Source organism: Schistocerca nitens, chromosome 5, assembly GCF_023898315.1.
Source record: "Schistocerca nitens isolate TAMUIC-IGC-003100 chromosome 5, iqSchNite1.1, whole genome shotgun sequence".
NCBI classification, from domain to species: domain Eukaryota; kingdom Metazoa; phylum Arthropoda; class Insecta; order Orthoptera; family Acrididae; genus Schistocerca; species Schistocerca nitens.
In genome coordinates this window covers 435,963,932-435,986,602 of record NC_064618.1, presented here as the reverse complement: position 1 = coordinate 435,986,602, position 22,671 = coordinate 435,963,932, and the positions used below count along the sequence as shown (strand labels likewise).

At 37.8% G+C, this 22,671-nt stretch overlaps 1 protein-coding gene across 4 annotated transcripts in view; it reads right to left on the bottom strand.

The window, feature by feature from the left end:
• Nucleotides 1–22,671, bottom strand: part of LOC126260220 (BTB/POZ domain-containing protein 10) — a 143,309-nt gene that overhangs the window by 112,686 nt on the left and 7,952 nt on the right. For 2 of the 4 annotated variants that reach the window (XM_049957520.1, XM_049957522.1), the window contains exon 3: nt 10,413–10,529. The exons of the other annotated variants lie outside the window; for them this stretch is intronic. In XM_049957520.1, the coding sequence (XP_049813477.1) occupies nt 10,413–10,529 (117 nt within the window). The remainder of the gene's footprint in view (nt 1–10,412; nt 10,530–22,671) is intronic. 4 annotated transcript variants of the gene reach the window in all.

Sequence of the window (22,671 nt, the reverse complement as noted above, 5' to 3'; positions counted from 1 at the left end):
TGGATAAGTTAAGTTTGGATTTTGATCTATTAAGTACTCATCTCAATGAGAAGTGTGAGGAAATTAAAACTACCCTCAGTAAGAACACTAGCGAACAGTTGATACACTTCAGAAAAGAATTTCAAGTTAAAGTTGAAAGTTTAAATGAAAACATACAAGCTAACACAGACAGCATTGCTGTCATCTACAACAGAGTAGATGCTGAAGCTAAAAGATTAGATCAAAGAATAGACAAAACATCAGAAGACCTTAAACAAGAATACAACCTGTACACCACTAATGTAGATACAAAAGTAGAAAATATGCACACTAAATATTCACAATTGGAAGATGCATTGATGTCCAAACAAACGATTTACAATCAAAATACAATGTATGGGCACATCCAAGTGAAATGCTTTCCTGGTGAAAATCTGCACCCTATTGACTTTATTCACCAATGTAAGGATATGTTTGTTGTAGGAATGTCAGACAACATAAAAATTAAGTTAGTAAAACGATTTCTAGAAGGGGAGGCCCTATCCTGGGCAAATGAGAATAATGATTCTTGGAATACGTTTGAAGAGTTTGAAGCTAAATTTATTTGCAAATTTTGGTCACAATCCATACAAGCCAGATTAAAGTCAGAATTTCTAAATGGACCAGTGTATAGAGGGAAAGTAGGGGGAATGCAAAAATTTTGCAGAGATCAATTGAAAAAACTTGCTCATTTAAATAACTCTTTTGATATTATGACACAAATTGATGTTTTAAAAAGAAGGTTACCAGAGAGACTGCAGTGGGAATTGGTCCATGGACCAGACGATTCAATGGAAGAGTTCCTGAAATTTGTAGATAGATTAGATAGGGCCTTGGAAAGAGAAAGTAACCAAAGTTTTGGCTCTGGCAACAACCAGTATGGGGGGTGGAACAGGAATGTAAATAGAGATTATTATGGGAGGAGAGACTTTGAAAATTCTGGAAATAATGCTCCAAATAGGAGAGATAGGAGATATGAAAATGATTTCAGAAACAATACACAGGAGGGAGGATGGAGGAGAGATAACAGGAATGATAGAAATAGGTATTGGGGAAGAGAACAAGATAGAAGGGAGTTTGTTGAAACTAGTGAACAAAACGACAGCTACAAACGGACAGACCGAGGAAACCAGCCGGGAAACGGTGGACAGTCCCACTAGATGTCCGTAGTTTTGGGGCTAGACAATATTATGACAGGACAACACATAACCGAAACTGGAAAAGGAGAGGATACAATGTAAAGAGTAATTACCATGAAAATACTGATGTAGTTAGAATGAATAAATTAGAATTTAATAAAAGGTTTTGGGATACTATGAGTAAAAGTGATACAGTTAATAAAAACTGTGTTCAAGCACAGGTAGTTGGTGAAAGTGCAGAAGTTGAAGGTATTGCAGAGTTCCATAGTTGGGCTGAAAAAGATACTGGTGTGAATAACAAGTCAGACACACCACAAGTAAAATCTATTTTGGGGGGTTTATTTGATAAGAAGGGGGATGACGAAGTGTTTAATGGAGCCAAAGACTCAATTGCTGAGATTCAGATACATAGGGGGGAAACTGCAGATGGGGTTGTTGTTGAGGAGGAGGAAGAAGTAATAGAGGGACATTTAAATAATGATCCTAAATCAAGTGATGTTCTTGATGAGAGTGTGGAGGAAGAAATAAAAGTATTTGTAGAATTGAAAAGTGATGATGAGATAAAGGTAAGTGATGTGACGAACATGGGTAATAATGAGGTTAATTCAAGTGAAATGCAGACTAGGGAATGTGTATCTGAGGACAAGCTATTGCCTATTGGGAACTATGAAATGCTAATCTATGAGAATGGTAATAATAATAATATTAAAGAAAATATAAACGGATGGAATGTAAATGGGTGTTTTCAAGAAAAAGGGGAAAAGTTTTTAGAAGTTTTGTGGAACAACTATGGAAACTGTATAAACAAAGATGCCTTTTGGAAAGAATTAGCAAAGGTAAGTGCAACCTTGTATCCTATATGGTGGATAAAAATCCGTAGTGGACTTTATAAAAAAGGGGGTGAAAACAGTAGGTTGTTAAGTGACAACACAGTGTTAAAAGGAACAGATGAAAACAAAGGTTTATGTTTAAATGTCAATGCTTTGCAAACAGAGAGGGATGTGTCTAAGTGTAGGAAAGAGGAATTAGACTTAGGAACTAAAGGAATTGAAAATGATCTATTGTTTGAAAATACTGAAGTAGACAAAGATGTTGAGCTAGGTTATCTATATGTTAAAGTAAACATTGACATTTGTCCATTTGAAATAAAAGAAAGCCCACGTCCTAATGCGTATAGACTTATCTTTCCCAGATCAAGAAGGTTATTTGGACTAAGAAACATCACTGAATTGAAACCATATAAACATGATTAAGCACATTTCCCTGTTTAAATACAGTTACTTACCCATTTTCCATAAAGCATGTGATCAGCAAAGATTTTTACTGGATGTGTCAAGTAGCAACTACCACTCATACTACAGACCCTGGAAAAGTTCCAGATTTCTGAGAGAATGTTTTTATATTTTTATTGTCACCATTGAATATTAAATTTGGAGACATCTTCTTTACTTGCAAGGGGCAAGTTTAACCATGCACCCAAAGAGGTGACAAACATTTATTACTTTCTTTTTGTATTGTTGAATATGGGACATGATTGCACCAAATAAAAGACAATGTAAAAATTTTGGTGCAAGACCCATCATTGTGTTACTATTGTTTTCTTAGACATAAGATTTGTGGACAATTTTCTACAGCTAATCAGATGTTCACCAAGTTTGATGTTTGTGTTATGTTGTGACCAATTTAAGTGTCCAATTTTAGTATTCATATGTTCTTGTACTGTCTTGACTATGTGTCTCAATGGGAGACAAGTTTTTTAAATATTTCGTTTCTTTTTTTAATGCATATTATATTCATACATGTGACTTCTCTAGTGTTTGTGTTTATATATCATGTCCATACTTATAATTATGTTCTTGGTTTTCATTTCTTTTATGTGGCTCAAAAGGAACAGACAGTGGCAATATTTTCTTATGGACATATGACCTGTCCATCTATGTAATATATTTATGTCCCTTCTATTATCTTGACTAATCTGTGACTCAATGAGAGCTGACTTTGAAATAATTTACATATATATTTTTTATATATCTTAAAATCGCATGTGATATATTTGTGTCTGTTTTTTGATCATTTTCCATGTGGCTCACTGGGAGCAAAGATTAACATTTTTTTTTACTTTCATGTATTACTAAATATTTTTATTATGCTGTCATACTGATTGACATAACACAAAGTGCATTTGAAACAACACAACTAAAATATTTTCAGGAAAAAGTCATTTTGAAACGGTGTAACGGTTGTTGTATACATACACATTATGCATAGTAATTGACACATTTGTCCTAGTCGGCTAATATCATTAACATTCTGTAAATGATATTACCCGAGGGGGGTATTGTAACGGAACATATTAAAGGCTTTACTTTAATGAAGTATGCGATCCCTTCCAAATTCAACCAGTTTAACGAGTATTTATGATTATAGAAAAGTTATTGTGTATGTTAACAATGATTGCACAACATGTCTCCATAAACAGTCAACCCATTAAATTATACTGAATAACTAACCCACACAAAAGTTTATATCACTTGATCACTGATACAGCAAATGTCATCATGAAAAACACTAAGTTTATCTTAAATAATTAATATGAAGTACGAAAAATAGTGGCCAACTTAGGTATTTTGGATCTCCTTAAATAAAAATCACCCAGTGAAACCTATTTGTTCACTAGGAGCGTTTTCACTCAGTATTCACGTAATCAATCCTATTTTAGACGAAAACCAATGTAATTCTTCATAATTCACGTTACTTACTTATTTATGCAAATTAGAGAAGTCAGTTGACAAACTTCTAAAAAACGGCCTTTTTGTAACAAAGAATTATTCTGTCAAGTCAACAAATCTGTCTGTCATTTTAATAACATGTTAAATTATGTCACTCGATGCAAATTAATAACTTTTCTGCACAAATTATGATAACAGATGTACATGTGACTCATAAACTATATCTCTTTTTAGTAGTTCTTTGACAATGTTATAAATACAAGCAGCGAGAAAGGTCGAGAGAGCAGTCAGAGGCAGTAGGGCAGTCGGAATGTCACTTTGGTGAAGTGTGTTTCTGTGTTATTGTTTGGCAAAACAAGTCAAAGAACATGTAAAGGAAGTACTACTTTGTGTTGTGTTATGGTCTTTGGTGGACAGTGGAATTAATATGGCCACTAAAGGAATAAATGTTTGATGTTTACATATGTGTTGGTTTCGCTCGTTCTTTATCATCAAAAGCACATGAAAAACACGGAACCTCATGTGTTTACCCTAGACAACCAAATTTAGAGCCAGCATCAGCAACGAGACACCGCAGCGATCCAGCAAGCAGCAGCGATTACTACAATACAATATTTTGTAATGGCGCCAACCTAACATCAAGTGCTAACAAGCTCCGTAAATGGGAGTGAAATAGTGCGTTTATCAGCAATTAGCAAAAGATATCTACGACGACTTTTGGCGGTCCATTTACAACTGCAACATGTTGACACTGCTTCTAGCATACCCTCAAATTTTACCTCTACTTCCTCAAAGGTTCTTCCTTGCGCTACGGTACCTAATCTGTCAGCATAGAGAAAATGTCTTTTATCTTTGGGTATTGGCTGATCATTTGTACATATTTTGAACAGGATGGAAGCTAGAACACATCACCAAGAAAGGCCGTTATTCTGCTTCCTCCAGTGACTTTTTTCCCCTTCTAGCGTGATGCGGAATTGTCGATTCTGCAGCATGGATTCTATAATTTTTACTACTTTATGATCCCTAGTAACATTATAGTTTTTGACAATTTACTGTATTGTAGGAAGCCCTTAGATCAACCAGAGTCAAGCCAGTTATTAACTTATTTTCCTTTATATGCTTTGTGAGTGCCAAGATCTGGCCAGTACAAGATTATCTGGCCTGAAGCCAGCCTGCTGCAGGATTAACTTTGAATCAATGAGTTATTGATTCAATTAAGGATCAGCCTTTCATGCAGTTTGAAGAGGTGGCACAGAAGGGAAATGGACTGACAGCCGCTTGGTGAGCTGGGCTCTTTTTCTGGTGTTTTGAGTGCTATTACTTTCGACATCCTCCATAGCTTAGGGATTTTAAAAATTTCTAGGCTTAACACCCAATTTTTGATATTCAATCCATAATGATTTACATGTTTCATACACACAAAATAAACACCAGGTGCCTTTCAGTTTTTCTTGGAGTTTACACTCTCATTGAGTTCTTTCATTACGAAAGGAGAAGAAACTTTCATGGATCTCTGTGTGGCTATCACCTTGTAACTTACTTTTCTCGCATTTTTGTTGGGCTTATCTTTCAGTAGCACTTTATATACAAGTTGATTAGGTGTTACTCTAGCAATTTCTTTGCTTCCTTTCACGTCCCCCACTGAGCTTTCTGATCAGATACCATGCAATTTTGCTGCTATGCAACATATCCACTTCCTCCAATGTTTCAACTCATCTCTTTTGCCTTGTTTCACTTAGTGCTGTCATACGAGTTGTGCCACAAGCTATTGTCTGGTTACTGAAATGGTCTTTGAGTACAATTCTTCATATTTCATTAAGATGTTTTTAGTCAGAAAACACGTTTCACATCATAGTTTCAGAAAATGCAACCAGTCTTATTGGAAATGCTCCCTGCATACTGCAAAAAGCAGTAGACTATCGTGCCACCTCGGTATTATCATCACTCACCCGGTCCACAGTTGATTGACAGTGCAACACATGCCTGATCTGTCTCTCACTATTGTCATTCTGATGAAAGATGACTTCAAAATGGGCTAACTCAGCTGACAAACTCTCACAATAAGAGACAACATGGGCACTGTCAACCACGGTATGAAATACCACTTCACTCTGAGCCGGATGGTGACAACAATCACCTGTAGATATAAGATTCAGTTTGAGTCAACTTCCTATAAACAGCATGCCCCAGCATACCATTAGCCTGCCTCCTGATCAACACATCAAGGAAGGGAAGGCAGCCACACTTTTCCACCTCCATCGTGAAACAAATATACAGGTGAATTGAATTCAGGTATTCTAAAAAGTCATCCAAATTCTCACACGCATGAGGGCAAACAACAATAACATCAAATGCATATCTGGGAGGGAGGAGGGGCACCAATGCAGGTTTCAAAGCCACCGACGCCACGGCATGTTCCTCAAAGTCTTCCATAGAAAACACTGCAATAACAGGTGACAACGGGATTCCCATCGCAACTCCATTTGTCTGCGCTTACTAATGGTCACTGAATAAGACATAAGGGGAAGTCAATACCGATTGAAACAGTTTCATTAATTCAACAAAAAATCTAACCTCAATTTACCACTACAAATCAGGCAGAGGAACAGGAGTGGAGTGGGAAGGGGGAGGGGGGCAGGAGATAGAGAGGGGGGGAGGGAGGGAGGGAGGGAGGGAGGGAGGGAGAGAGAGAGAGAGAGAGAGAGAGAGAGAGAGCACATCAAAACATACTAGAATATAAGAGTCATTCAAACGCATCCCCTCTGTGTGATGTAAGAGATGCATGGAGTACTTAATGTGATGCTCACACCAACCAACCTAGTAGGATCAACAGATCCTGTAACTTCTGGCATTTATCTTTGATTGGTGTTAAGTGTTTACAGTGTGTGTGTGTGTGTGTGTGTGTGTGTGTGTGTGTGTGTGTGTGTGTGTGTGTTTTCTGGAATTGCTCTGCAAATCAGGGTTTTAAATTTTGTTGCACAGCGCTTTCCTGCTGTAGTTTTGTCTTGCACACAACAGGATGGTTTCCTGTTGAGATATCAGTGGTTGTCAATGATGTCACCTGGCTGCATTCCCGTAAATTATTTGAACATTGTATAGGCCATATAAACTCAGGTCTGACAGGTGTGTTAATATTATTTTATCACCTTCTAAAAGCAGTACTGAAAAACATTTCTCTCTCTCTCTCTCTCTCTCTGAACTTCGATAGAGTACACAATGGAAACTCCAGGTTGGAATATCAAAAATATAAGGAATAGATAAATTGTTGCAAACCATCAACATGACTCATTGTGTTGTAGATGTACAAATAAAAAGAGACACATTAGCTTTCGGACAAAGCCTTCTTCACAAATGAAAAACAAACAAACACACACACACACACACACACACACACACGTATAACCCCATGCACACAGACCGCCATCTCTGGCAGCTAGGACTGGAATGCACAGAGCACCTGTCCAAGCACATGGAAGTAGCTGGTATGTGTGCATGAGGTGTGCTTCCTTGTGTGAATTAATGTGTGCACGCATGTGCATGTGTTTGTATTTGGTGCGTTTCCTTTATCTCAAGAAGGCTTAGGCCAAAAGTTAATGTGTAAGTAAGTGTGTATCTGTAACTCAATGTGTCATCTTTACAGAGAGTAGCAATATATCTTTTTTCCTTATATTGTTGAACTCGTATGGATGTAGAGGAGCCACTAAGTGGCTGGCAGGCATATTTAAAATTAGACAAAGCTATTGGACATATTCCTTCTCGAGATCTCTCTCTCTCTCTCTCTCTCTCTCTCACACACACACACACACACACACACACACACACACACAGGCCACGGCAACTGTGATATCCATGTGCCAAGGCCTCCACAGTTGGAGACAACTGTAGCCTTGTGTACTTGTGCTTGTGGTTTCTAAAGCTGAAGAATGAGTATGTCCAATAGCTTATTCTACTTTTAAACATGCCTGTACGCTGCTCAATGCTTCTATTATGTGGTGAATTGCAATCTTATTTCATACTATTGTTATTCCAGCCTGTATTTTCCATTGTTTAACATATTGTGCAGCGATCATCATAAGCTACTTTATATACCACCACATGCATATGATAATTTAGAAACTTATTCAATCCTCTGCTTTCTTACACAATGTAACTGTCTTGGAACCCCAGCTTTTGAGACATGCATTTGCTTACTTTAACCAATAACATTCTTAACATTGGAAGTGGTGTTTATTGCTTCACAAACAGCACTGTTACAAAAAAAAAAAAAATTAGATTTTTTACTATAAGGCTCCAACCACATAAAAAAAACACCTTAATTTTGAAGTAGGGCTTACACTGTGAACTTCTTGACTTGTCAACAGAAGTGTGTTGGCCACTTTCTTCATCAAACACAAACTGCTGAAATGCTTTGTTCTTGCCTCATGAGAAAGAGCCAACGGACAGTTGTGCATAGAGATAAGTCTGCATGAAATGATTGAGAAATTTACAACAATCATACTAAGAGCAATAGATAAGAGCTCTTCCTACATGCTAATACCACTGCAGATCAGTGGATCAGTGGGAAACTTACACTGACCAGTTAGTTGCAGTAGATTCAGGCTTACTGCAAACATTCATGCATGTCTCTGCCTGTTTTCCAAATGAAATATTGGCTGGAAGTCTACAATTTTTATTGGTGAATACTTCCTTCAAGCATAAGATGATGACTGCACTCAACGACCAAAAACCACTTGAGGATTGAGGGGGAAAGTCTGATGAATCGTTTCAAAGGATTAACTGAAGCACTGTGTTCAGGGAAATTTATTTGTGAAAGTAAAATATAATGGGCCATACTACAAATATTTCTTAGAACCTTTTGTATTGCTGCAAGTTAGCGTCACCTGTAGTTCTGCCCAAAATCCAGTGTTGAATAATACTGTATTTTACGGACTATAAGATGCTACAAACTATAAAACACACCTTAATTTTTAAGCAAGTTTTTAAAACATTTTTACCATCTTTATTAAAATATTGTGTAGCCAGACTAAAAAAAAAAAAATTATAAAACCGAACTGACCTTTAAAGTCCCTGTAAATTATCATCTAGTTTTGGCCATTTTGTATGCAGTCCTCTCTCTATTTGCACATTTAGTCCTCCCCATTTTTTTCAGTTCTTTACTAGCCCGCCAACTGCGAATGGCTTTTTGTGTTGGTGTGTGTGTGTGTGTGTGTGTGTGTGTGTGTGTGTGTGTGTGTGTGTGTGTGTGTGGGGGGGGGGGGGGGGGGGCAAAATGCTGCTCAACTGTTCTGTTTCCAAATTGTTCTCCATATGCTATTACTTTCAATTTACATCATATGAATGCCTCTATTTTTTTTCTACTACGAAACTAGCTATTAACAAAAATGTTGTACTGTTACGCGAAAACACAAATCACTTTCAATTCAAACAGACTAGCACCGAAGACTGCAATCATGTGTCGGAGGCTGAATAGTGTTGTTATTATTATTATTATTATTATTATTATTATTATTTTGGGTGGGGGTGGGAGGGAGGCAGTGTTAGTAACCTTGCAAATCCCTGCAACTCTTGTTTGTATCATCAGTGCACTGCTGCTAAATCCAAATTTGCCAGATAGAGAGAGATTCCCCACGGCATCAAATATATGACCATTTTTAAGACTGGCGGGAATTTTAAACCACCCTGGACTTTTTCAAATTAATTTTGAGCATAAGACACACCTCAATTTTGGAGGCAATTTTTCAAAGAAAAAAGTGTCATAGTCCATAAAATACAGTAACAAGGGATGATGCTTTGCACATTCTAAAAGATTATATTATAATCTTGTGCCAGCAAATCATTGTAACAAGATTCACAAGATCTCCTTCCACATGGAAAGGTGTGACAACACAACTTATTTTAAGTGCACTACTAAGTGATATGAATAAAAATGGCTTTCACGGCCAAATGTCATAGTTGCTGATGAGTCTCCCGAGTTGTATGGCTGTGGTCGAAGGAACATTTCAGTTCCTAACTTATTGTCCAAAGTTGCACTAGACATCTTTGGAGGTACTACTGGCAATTCAGCAAGACTTGGCTTTGAAGATGTCCAGTGTGGCTTTGGATGAAATGTCAAGAACCGAAAAGTTTCATTGACCACAGCCATACAACACGGAAGACTCATCAGCAACAATGGAATCACTGTTTCTCAAATCAATGAGAAGACAGTAATGTTTCTTTTAATATTTAAAGGATAGGTGACAAACTTTCATCCCACAGTAGTGATGGATAATTTGAAAGTATAACTGCAACTAAACACTATCTTACTGTGTCTGCAGCTTTATACATGTGTGGTGTGTGTTAACTGGAAACCACAATAATTTTTTAACATATTATACTGTGTTAGAACGTCACCAGTTTTAGTAGTCCACACCGGTATCTTCTGTAACACATGCACTTCTGCCAGGAGTAATGACAGAGACCACACCACTTCAAAATAAATGATGTCCACAAAAAAACAAACCTTTTTATGGACAATTCCAACACTTGCCTTTTACGATGAGCCTCGCTGAGAGTTTGTTTAGCACAATGACCACTTGCCTGGTCATTTCGACTACCTGCGCTGTGTCTCTGGACTAAGCACGGCTTTGGTTTCGAGGACACATAGCTGGGTGAAGAATTAAAACAGTTTGTCAGCTATGAACTTTTCTAAAAATATTTCTCCAATAAGTTGTAAGTAATGTTACAAATGTGTTTGTAGTTGGCTTTGGTTTCAGTGAAAAGCTGTACAGATGACAATAATGCACAAATTAATTTCAAATAAGATAAACAATACGTTAGCCTCATTTTTCAGTGTGCAGGTAAATATTTCCTAGAACTATCAAGTACTGGTATACACTGGAATGGCATTGTACCTTCAATGATGGTCAATACTGTTCAAACTGCTAATTGCTATTGATGAATAGTTAGTGAAGTTTGTTTTAATGTTCTGAATAGACCTGTTGTAAATGACTCTTCAGCACTTTAGTGATAATGGATAGTATCAATAGATATGGAACAAGGGCAAAAGAGAAACTTGTTAATCAGTACAGAAACAACTTTGCATTGGAGAAATGAATGAAGAAAGGAAAGCTTAATTCTGAAGTATGTTTTATCTTGTAAGCATTTAGTACTAAAAATAGATCAGTGGTTCCCATAATGAAAATTATGAGCAGTATAAATAGATGGTATGTATTTGAGGGAGAACATAACTGATGTTACTTAATAACTTTTGTGAACAATGGGAAATCCAGGATGGAATGGAACAATATTATGAGAAGAAAGTTGCCACTCACCATATAGTGGGGATGCTGAGTTGTAGATAGGCACAACTGAAAGACTCTCACAATTAAAGCTTTCAGCCATTAAGGACTTCGTCAGCAATACACACACATTTGCGCACGCCCACATGCACACGCTAACACAACTCACATACAACTGCAGTCTCATAAGACTGAAACCACACTTGCCTGGGACTGCAGTCATATGTGTGTGTAATGCTGACATAGGCCTTAATGGCCGAAAGCTTTAATTGTGAGAGTCTTTTTGTTGTGTCTATCTGCGACTCAGCAGTTCTGCTATATGGTGAGTGGCAACTTTGTTCTCATAATATTGTTAATAATTTATTTGCATTTTTATACAGAAAATAGAAGAAAGACATACATAAAAGCCAAGTTGTGAACTTTTAGCATTTTATATAATCATTAGCCAAGCTGTCACAGTGAAGTCTGTGTACACTTTCCCACTTCTTCCTGCTTTTATTTCTCTGTCGTGGGACTGTTACAGGTGTAAGTGAACAGCTATAAGAAAGAGGACAAATGTAAAAATTGTGTGTGCTCTAAAATTTAAGCATGCTCAGAAGAGTTGATAACCATGCAATTTAGCAACAGAGTATAAATTATGATGTAAACACAAGATGCAAAAGCATACATGGGTTAATTACTAAATGAGAAATACAGTGCCAAGAAAATACAATGCAGTTTCATTCAGTTAAAATTGTTATATCTTCAAACATTAGAAGTTATCTTCTTTCTATAGTTTATCCACTTCATGCAACTAGAAACAGTACCTTTGTTTTCTAACTGAATTTTATACATTCCAAGTGTTAAAGTAAATGACAAACTGCCTGTTGGCTTCTGACTCTGATTCTTCGGCCGGCATTTGTTTGATGATTTCTCTGACATTTCGTCAGCATGATGGCTGGCATTGTAAAATGGATGGGGAAGCTCAGACAATGCCAGCCACTTGTGCTGGCGAAACATCAGAGAAATCGACAAACAAAGGCTGGCAGAAGAACCGGAGACAGAAGCCAACATACAGTTTGTTCAACAAATGATCACGAGAGCCTTAGCAATTAAATTAAATATTTAATGCTTATTAACCACATCTGAAGAGGATAAGATACTTCTAGTGAAAAAGGTTGGATTATTTGGTTTCTATTAAGCAGAAGATTTAATTAGTTTAACATGTGCCTTTGCTATTGGAAATTTAAAATTATGATGGAGTTCAGATCATTTAAACACCTTTTTAAACAAAACTGGATGTTTGAATCAAGAATTGTTATGAGCTGCCACAAATACTATGGTAACAGCTTTGAGAGATGCAATCTACATTTCCATACCTTTTACATAAAACAATCATACATTTTGCATACATTCAAAAACTGCCACTGTTCATTTATTTCAAATACAAAACAGTATAGGAAGTCTTTTTGGCTGCTTAACACTAACTGACTTGTTCGACAATGGCACAGTCCCTTCTGGAACATACTCTGCAATTGCTAAAAGTAAGACTGCTGCATATAGCATCTTTAAAGGACACAATTCAATTCCTTCACTACTTGCAAATGCAAACAGTGTGGCTATCACAAGACACAAGCCGTCCCCTTGCAACAAACACGCACACACTTTTCACCTGTTGATTAAATGACACACCTTACTGTCAAATCTCCCAGTGTATCACAGAATGTTCAATATATTTTGGTAATAACAATGAAGTTTTGTCACACTGTATCTTATTATCAGTTCATTTTATGATCATCACACCACCTATTGGAGGGCTGCAACTAGATAAAGTACTGCTGTAGACTATTTCACACATAATAGTCTTCAACTACAAACATCCACCACACACGTGTGTATTTTCTTATATCATTTAGTCACCTTTCATTAGGTAACCAACTTGGTGTTTTCAATATTTTGGTAACAAGCAATGAACTTCCTTGGAACAAGAACCATCTGTTCACCTGTCTACAGTCCCACTAATCTCCATTGAGGTCAAAATCACATCTTCCACTTCAGTCAATTTCATGATCCATCTGTCTTTAATTTCCCTAGATACAAAAAGTTATGGAACTTTTCTACAACTTCTTGTTTATTAATACTATTTTTTTTCTGGATACAATTTTGTCTCATTGTGTTCCTTTTTCTGGCCTATTTTCAAACTAGCTCTTGGAACTTCTTCCATTCACTGCTGATGTTTATCTGCACTAGAGCCAGCACAAGGTTATCAGCAAAATGTACATTGTTTAGACGTGTTACACGAACACACATTCCTTCCTCATATTCCCAGTTTAACAATTTGAAAACTTCCTCTACAACAGCAGAGGATTATATAGATGGTATCGAATCAACTTGCCTGGTCCCTCTCCCATTTTTGAATGCCTCAATGTCCTGCTGAAATCAAACAGAAACTAACACTGATGTATGCTGGTTGTTTCACAATTCCTATTCAGGCTTCCAGGAATTTTGAAGGGGACTTAAAAGTTAAAGTTTTGCTCCCATTTCACAGTAAACACAAACTGAGAAGAGGCTGCCATCTTCAGTCCCTGCTGAAATTATGGCATCATATAAAATTTTTGCCTGATTACAACAACAGCTGAAAGGAAGTATATTCACTACTAGCAGAGTTGACTGTGGTGTTCCATGGACAAGCCACACTCTTGACTTTATAGAGGACATCATGAGGTAGAAGAGAGACCAATGATTGATATTTGAAACATTGCCCATGCCACAGGTTCCTGCAGGACACATGGGTCAGAGCTCATTGTCTCTGTTGTGTACAAACTGTAGAGTGGGAGATTTGAAAGTGCTCCTATTTTCAAACTTATTTTGCATAAAAAATTACTTTGCTGGACATGAGTTCCTTACCAAAACTTTATGTACAAAGTCCCAGCTACAGCTCCTAGAAGACACCAACATTCTCTAGAGCTGTAAGGGTGATTTAGATTAAGCTACGTCAAAAGTCAAAAGTCCTACTCCCATGAACCATGGACATTGCCATTGGTGGGGAGGCCTGCGTGCCTCAGCGATACAGATGGCCGTACTGTAGGTGCAACCACAACGGAGGGGTATCTGTTGAGAGGCCAGACAAACGTGTGGTTCCTGAAGAGGGGCAGCAGCCTTTTCAGTAGTTGCAGGGGCAACAGACTGGATGATTGACTGATCTGGCCTTGTAACAATAACCAAAACGGCCTTACTGTGCTGGTACTGCAAACGGCTGAAGGCAAGGGGAAACTACAGCCATAATTTTTCCCGAGGGCATGCAGCTTTACTGTATGGTTAAATGATGATGGCGTCCTCTTGGGTAAAATATTCTGGAGGTAAAATAGTCCCCCATTCGGATCTCCGGGTGGGGACTACTCAAGAGGACGTCGTTATCAGGAGAAAGAAAACTGGAGTTCTACGGATCGGAGCATGGAATGTCAGATCCCTTAATCGGGCAGGTAGGTTAGAAAATTTGAAAAGCGGAATGGATAGGTTGAAGCTAGATATAATGCGAATTAGTGACGTTCGGTGGCAGGAGGAACAAGATTTTTGGTCAAGTGAATACAGGGTTATAAATACAAAATCAAACAGGGGTAATGCAGGAGTAGGTTTAATAATGAATAAAAAAATAGGAGTGCGGGTAAGCTACTACCAACAACATAGTGAACGCATTATTGTGGCCAAGATAGACACGAAGCCCATGCCTATTACAGTAGTACAAGTTTATATGCCAACTAGCTCAGCAGATGATGAAGAAATTCATGAAATGTATGATGAGATAAAAGAAATTATTCAGGTAGTGAAAGGAGATGAAAATTTAATAGTCATGGGTGACTGGAATTCGAGAGTAAGAAATGGGAGAGAAGGAAACGTAGTAGGTGAATATGGATTGGGGGAGAGAAATGAAAGAGGAAGCCATCTGGTAGAATTTTGCACAGAGCATTACTTAATCATAGCTAACACTTGGTTCAAGAATCATAAAAGAAGGTTGTATACATGGAAGAATCCTGGAGATACTAGAAGGTATCAGATAGATTATATAATGGTAAGACAGAGATTTAGGAACCAGGTTTTAAATTGTAAGACATTTCCAGGGGCAGATGTGGAGTCTAACCACAATCTATTGGTTATGAACTGTAGATTAAAACTGAAGAAACTGAAAAAAGGTGGAAATTTAAGGAGATGGGACCTGGATAAACTGACTAAACCAGAGGTTGTAGAGAGTTTCAGGGAGAGCATAAGGGAACAATTGACAGGAATGGGGGAAAGTAATACAGTAGACGAATGGGTAGCTCTGAGGGATGAAGTAGTGAAGGCAGCAGAGGATCAAGTAGGTAAAAAGACGAGGGCTAGTAGAAATCGTTGGGTAATAGAAGAAATATTGAATTTAATTGATGAAAGGAGAAAATACAAAAATGCAGTAAATGAAGCAGGCAAAAAGGAATACAAACATCTCAAAAATGAGATCTACAGGAAGTGCAAAATGGCTAAGCAGGGATGGCTAGTGGACAAATGTAAGGATGTAGAGGCTTAACTCACTAGGGGTATGATAGATACTGCCTACAGGAAAATTAAAGAGACCTTTGGAGAGAAGAGAACCACTTGTATGAATATCAAGAGCTCAGATGGCAACCCAGTTCTAAGCAAAGAAGGGAAGGCAGAAAGGTGGAAGGAGTATATAGAGGGTTTATACAAGGGCGATGTACTTGAGGACAATATTATGGAAATGGAAGAGGATGTAGATGAAGATGAAATGGGAGATAAGATACTGCGTGAAGAGTTTGACAGAGCACTGAAAGACCTGAGTCGAAACAAGGACCTGGGAGTAGACAACATTCCATTAGAACTACTGATGGCCTTGGGAGAGCCAGTCATGACAAAACTCTACCATCTGGTGAGCAAGATGTATGAGACAGGCGAAATACCCACAGACGTCAAGAAGAATATAATAATTCCAATCCCAAAGAAAGCAGATGTTGACAGATGTGGAAATTACCGAACTATCAGTTTAATAAGTCTCAGCTGCAAAACACTAACGCGAATTCTTTACAGACGAATGAAAAAACTGGTAGAAGCCGACCTCGGGGAAGATCAGTTTGGATTCCGCAGAAATGTTGGAACACATGAGGCAATACTGACCCTACGACATATTTTAGAAAATAGGTTAAGGAAAGGCAAACCTACATTTCTAGCATTTGTAGACTTAAAGAAAGCTTCTGACAATGTTGACTGGAATACTCTCTTTCAAATTCTAAAGGTGGCATGGGTAAAATACAGGGAGCGAAAGGCTATTTACAATTTGTACAGAAAGCAGATGGCAGTTATAAGAGTCGAGGGGCATGAAAGGGAAGCAGTGGTTGGGAAGGGAGTGAGACAGGGTTGTAGCCTATCCCCGATGTTATTCAATCTGTATATTGAGCAAGCAGTAAAGGAAACAAAAGAAAAGTTCGGAGTAGGCATTAAAGTCCATGGAGAAGAAATAAAAACGTTGAGGTTCGCTGATGACATTGTAATTCTGTCAGAGACAGCAAAGGACTTGGAAAAGCTGTTAAACGGAATGGACAGTGTCTTGAAAGGAGGGTATAAGATGAACATCAACAAAAGCAAAACGAGGATAATGGAATGTAGTCGAATTAAGTCGGGTGATACTGAGGGAATTAGATTAGGAAATGAGACACTTAAAGTAGTAAAGGAGTTTTTCTATTTGGGGAGCAAAATAACTGATGATGGTCGCAGTAGAGAGGATATAAAATGTTGACTGGCAATGGCAAGGAAAGCGTTTCTTAAGAAGAGAAATTTGTTAACATCGAGTATAGATTGAAGTGTCAGGAAGTCGTTTCTGAAAGTATTTGTATGGAGTGTAGCCATGTATGAAAATGAAACATGGACGATAAATAGTTTGGACAAGAAGAGAATAGAAGCTTTCGAAATGTGGTGCTACAGAAGAATGCTGAAGATTAGATGGGTAGATCACATAACTAATGAGGAGGTACTGAATAGAAATGGAGAGAAGAGGTGTTTGTGGCACAACTTGACAAGAAGAAGGGACCAGTTGGTAGGACATGTTCTGAGGCATCAAGGGATCACAAATTTAGCATTGGAGGGCAGCGTGGGAATACACTAAGCAGATTCAGAAGGATGTAGGTTGCAGTAAGTACTGGGAGATGAAGAAGCTTGCACATGATAGAGTAGCATGGAGAGCTGCATCAAACCAGTCTCAGGACAACAACAATGTCAAAAGTTTTCAGTCCAAGTATTGCCAATTAATGTATATGAAAGTAGAAAGAACAATACCTAGCTTCCAGAATCTGCAAGTTTGATTCTCAGGAAGTAAAGAAGATGGGATGGGGAACACTAGAAAGGGACAGGTCACTTAAACCCTGTGTGATTACAGACCCACCTGTTGTGAGGAAGGGAGGGGGGGGGGGGGGGCAACAAAACATTGAACTTTTTATCTTTGTCTTCTCACATGCTTACAAGATACTGGCCCTGCCCAATGTACAATCTGAATGACATTCCCATCCTTTCCAGCCTTCTCCGAGATATGCCTCTTACCTCCTTGAGAGAGAAACACACAAGTTGCAATATGTAGATATAGTTTTCTCCCACTTTTATGTGTAGGTACTGACAGTACTTGAAATTTTGTCTTTTAAACCATTCTGTATCACTGTAATTTTACAGGGTTTATTTCCAAGTGAATTTTTCTTTTTTATATAGTGAAGACTTTTCATGTACTTAAATTAAAACAAATAATTCATCTGGCCTTTCATATCATTATACAACTGGGCCACATAAGTGAACACCCATCTTACTGTTCACCGTTTAATATGGGACATGCTCATTACAATAAAAAAAAAAATTGTAAAAGTATAACTAGCATATGAGCAGAACCTCCTTACTCTCAGTACAAGATGCACGTTTGGCCAAAAACACTGTTTCAGTCTGAACAAAACAAACTCCCTATTGTTTCTCTACAACTGACTACAGAATAATGATCCGAGTAGGGACAGGTTTATTTACACTAAAATAGAGAGCACTGTTTCCCATCCCCACCCTCTCTCTAACAATGCACATTTAGTATGACAGTAAAGGAACATTAATTAATAGGGTAGTTGTCAATTTCAATGTGCATTTCACACTTATACAACTACAATAATGTTTGTGGAAACTGTGATACCAAGAAGGAAACACACATCTGAAATGAACTTGATACCACAAATTAGGTTACACTATATGACTCTACGAAGAATCAACAGTGACTATTGGAAAGTAGTAAAAAATTAATTACCAATCAACTGTACCACAGGCATGTTTGATGGGAGATATATTGGGCAAAGGTGAAGTATTGGTACTCTGAAGGTAACTTGCACATTTTACTCCAATTGACCATGTATTGTCTTGCTGAAACATGGTACATGGAGTTGCCTACAGAAGAGGGAGTAGCTTGCACTCTTCAACTTCCCACACGTGAACAGTGTTCACATTATCCTCAATATGTGAGAGAGAGAGAGAGAGAGAGAGAGAGAGAGAGAGAGAGAGAGAGATAGGGGGGGGGGGGGGGGAACCACACACACACACACACACACACACACACACACACACACACACACACACACACACTTAGTGGAGCACCAAACATTGGTATTTTGGTTTTGGCCTGTGGTATTTGTGGTTTCAAGATAGCTGAAATGAACACAATGACATGTGTACCACCAATGAAACACAGAGGATGGTGCCATATCATTTATGTAGGGAAATGTACACTCATTTGAAAGCTCTAGCACTGAGCTAACACTGTGGTTGAAGCTTTACACAATATATTATCTCATGATGACAAGATGGTGGCCATCTTGAGTTGCAGTCACGCTTTGTGTACAACCCTCCTGGAGCACCATGGTCCCATAGAAGCATCACTGTTGGGACAGAATGCCTTATAATGAATCTCAGGAAAATTTAAGATTGTATGATAATGTCATTCCAAGGACTTTTATGTGATAAATGTGACAAAAAAGGAATCAAGTCCAAATGTAAAAAGTATTATGGAATGCATATATAAGTCATAAGTCACAAAATATTCAAAAAATCACTCAAATATTGAAAAATCTATTGAACATCACCAGACACACTGACCTACTTTAGACACTCGTTCAGAAATCTAATGAAACAGACAAATTCAACATTTCAATGTTTTAAGTGAGACCTCATCTGCAGTTGCTCACATTTATAAATAAGAAAAGGCATTCTAAACAAGCAGACAGAGGAGATGTGCATTTTGTTTTTCAACAGTAATCATTACTCTTGTTCTTTGCCACGCCCTTTACATCAAGGCTTTTGACTAAGATTCACTCCAGCTTATGTTCTCCAGTATCTTCAAGCATATCCTCCAAATCTGTCAAAACAATCTACTATGTCTCAAAGCTCTCATTCTCCAGTTTTGCCATGGCTGTTGGCAGACGTGTCCCTGTACAACATTAAGTTCATTTTGCAGTTATTCTTCACTTTGATTGTTTTTTCCAGCCTTTATTACAGCTGAAGAACCACCTGGTAAAGCATCTAAAAATCTGCATACAACAAAAAAATTACCGCAGATAAACACTGCAACTTCAATCAAGTACCCCATCTTGCGATAATGAGAGGAAGGCAGTAAAGGAAGACCTGTAATTTATATGTATGCCTGTGTTCCAAAAAGAGGCTTTTTTGTAAAGCACAATACAAATTCATATTCACATGAGTATTCCTCTTAAGACCTCACAAACATAAAGAATATTGTGCACAATGCTAGTCATGTGCATTAACCCATTCCAATCCAACTTTCCTACTCACTGAATTCTCCCCAACTCATATTTATAGCACAATAATAGGAAAGCATCGGGCATTGTCCGAGATCAGAGCTGTAGTGGAAAATTGTAATATCGTGTGTATTATGACAGATGATCCAAAAAGGTAAAGCTACAGAACATAGACTTAGAATGGAAGTTCAAGTAATAAGCAAGAAGGTTGATCTGAAAGCACCAGTCGTACTCCATCAAACCACAATGCAAAACACGCATTCTTGAAACCTTACGTAATGATGATATTGTATGTTTTTCTAAAAGAAGCAGTTCAAAAAATACACGGGATTAAATTGTTCTCCACTCATGAGATCCACTAAAATATGCAACACACCAGAATACAATGAACTCGATCATCAGCTACTAACTGTATGATCTGTGACAATTATTCTTCATGTAGAAGCTGAGAGTGTAACTTACTTTAAGCACTATCATCAGGAACAGATTTTCTAGTTATGATTTCATAATGAGATTTTTGAGCTTTAAAATTCTGTCCTGCCATACTTTGCCACATTGTACTTTCTTATTCTAGTCATGCTTTACACTTTACACTGCTGTTTGAAATGTTCATGATGGTGCTTTTTCATCAACTCTGATTACGATATTACAAATACTGGCCCTTGAAACCGATCTGTCAATTTGAATACCATCAATACTAAAATATAAAACACTGCATACATTCTTAGGCATTCATTCTGAATTTCAGTATCTTGGAGGCACGTAAAAAAGAAAAATCAAACAGGCAGAAGAGCAGCCCCGTCACAAGACACATCTACCACAACCATTGTTAAAACTGCTTTAGCCTACTTCAGCAGTCTGCTTTGCCAGAAATTTTTGTTTGGAAATTTATTCTGTTACATAACATATGGACAAATTTTGATTCATAGGCCTTTTTCCTTTTTCTGCAATAAAAAAATCTGAGTAAATAGTGTTATTTACATTGAGGATATAACAAAGAAAAAAATTACTCAACCAGAAAGCAATTTATGATGCAAGTAGGTACTTTACATTATTCTACCAAAATGGTGTTAATGAAGCACAATACTTTCAACAAAATACTGCTGATATCTGCAGGTCTTTATCAATAATTAAACAGATTATTTTTCATTGGATTACACAAATTTTCACAATAACTCTTCGGCGTAACAGCCCATTACAGGTGTCGTGGGATATACCAGTCTCTCTATCAATCAAAATAGAGAACTCTGGGCAAACTTTTGAATAGACATCTTCCATGACAAAAAAAATACAGAAAAAATCCAAAACATTCAGCAGTTAATCTCAAAAAGGGATGGAAGTGGAAAAAATGATACAGTAGTTACTGATGCTGAAAAAAGTGCAACATAATCACAGTTAACGTGTTTATTTCAACAGGTACCAGTGACCATCAAGTCCACACTGCAATGAGGGTTTCCACCTATGCAATTCTGAAAACCTGGTTTGGCAAAAAGCATCCAAATACTTTGGGGCTATGAAGCAGACACTTAAGTCAACAGCCAGAAGCAGACAAGCAAGCTTTGCAACTAGGTTGCCTCGTTGTACCTTGAATAGTTGTTGATAGTTTTTGAGGTCTTATTCATGTGCATAATGAGCTACTTCCTCAAGTGGTGGTGTCACTGATGGGGTGGAAAATACTATTAGGGGCCCAGAGTTTGAAGTGGATGGTGGATATGTGAGATATGTCTTGCACATGGTTCCCCCACAGGCATATGGTGTATGAGGTAATGAGTTGGGAGAAACAATGGCAAAGTGAATGACAAGGATATTGTGTAGGTTGGGTGCAATGTCGAATACCACTTCGAGAGGTGAGCGAATGATGGTTCCTCAGTTCTGGACAGAACAAGAAGCAATCTAAATGCTATTGATGAAACTAGTTTAGTTGTTACAGTCCTTTGTGGTACTGAATGGCAAAGGATGCATTTCTTTGTAGTCCATCAGCATGCATTCAATGAATGTTGGGTTTATGTAAAGATAAGGCATGGGAGATCTCTATGAAGATACTGTCTGCCTGCAAAGGCACTGACAAGACCTTCAGCATATTGGAAGTGGGCCTGCTTTTCACAGTAGCTACGGTAACGACAGATGGCAAATCTTTGAGTAGTGGTATTGTTGGAGTCTGGTAGACTTAATGTTAATAGGAGTTTTTAGAGAGTCATGGCAAGGTGGACATCAAGATACTGGACAACAGCTTATGAAGCTGCTGAGGAAACCAGGTTTGATTTTCATGGCCTATCTATAAGTCATTAGAGATGGAGCACAAACTCAAACTGGGGAAGGAAATTTGCCATTCCCTTTCAATCAACATATTCCTGTATCTACCCAAAGCAATCACGGTGAACCTAAATCTGGATGGTTGATTAAACAGAAGGAGAGGGAAGGTGTTGAGGTTCTGAAACAATGTGGATCAGATGTCTTCAACACTTGATTCTGATTATGTCACCAATGAAAATTAAATAGGCGAGTGACATAGGATTATGGGTGGCTATAAGAGCTCAATATTGGCTGCTGCACGAAGTGACATTTATGTTTCCGCACTATAGTCTTGAAGGTTTCCTTGTGAGATTTCACCACATACTTTTTTTTTGAGACCAAGTGGCCTGAATTACAGAAAACAGTGGGCCACTTTGTGCCTGCCATATTTATACTTGATCGTTATGTTTCTAAAAGTATGGAG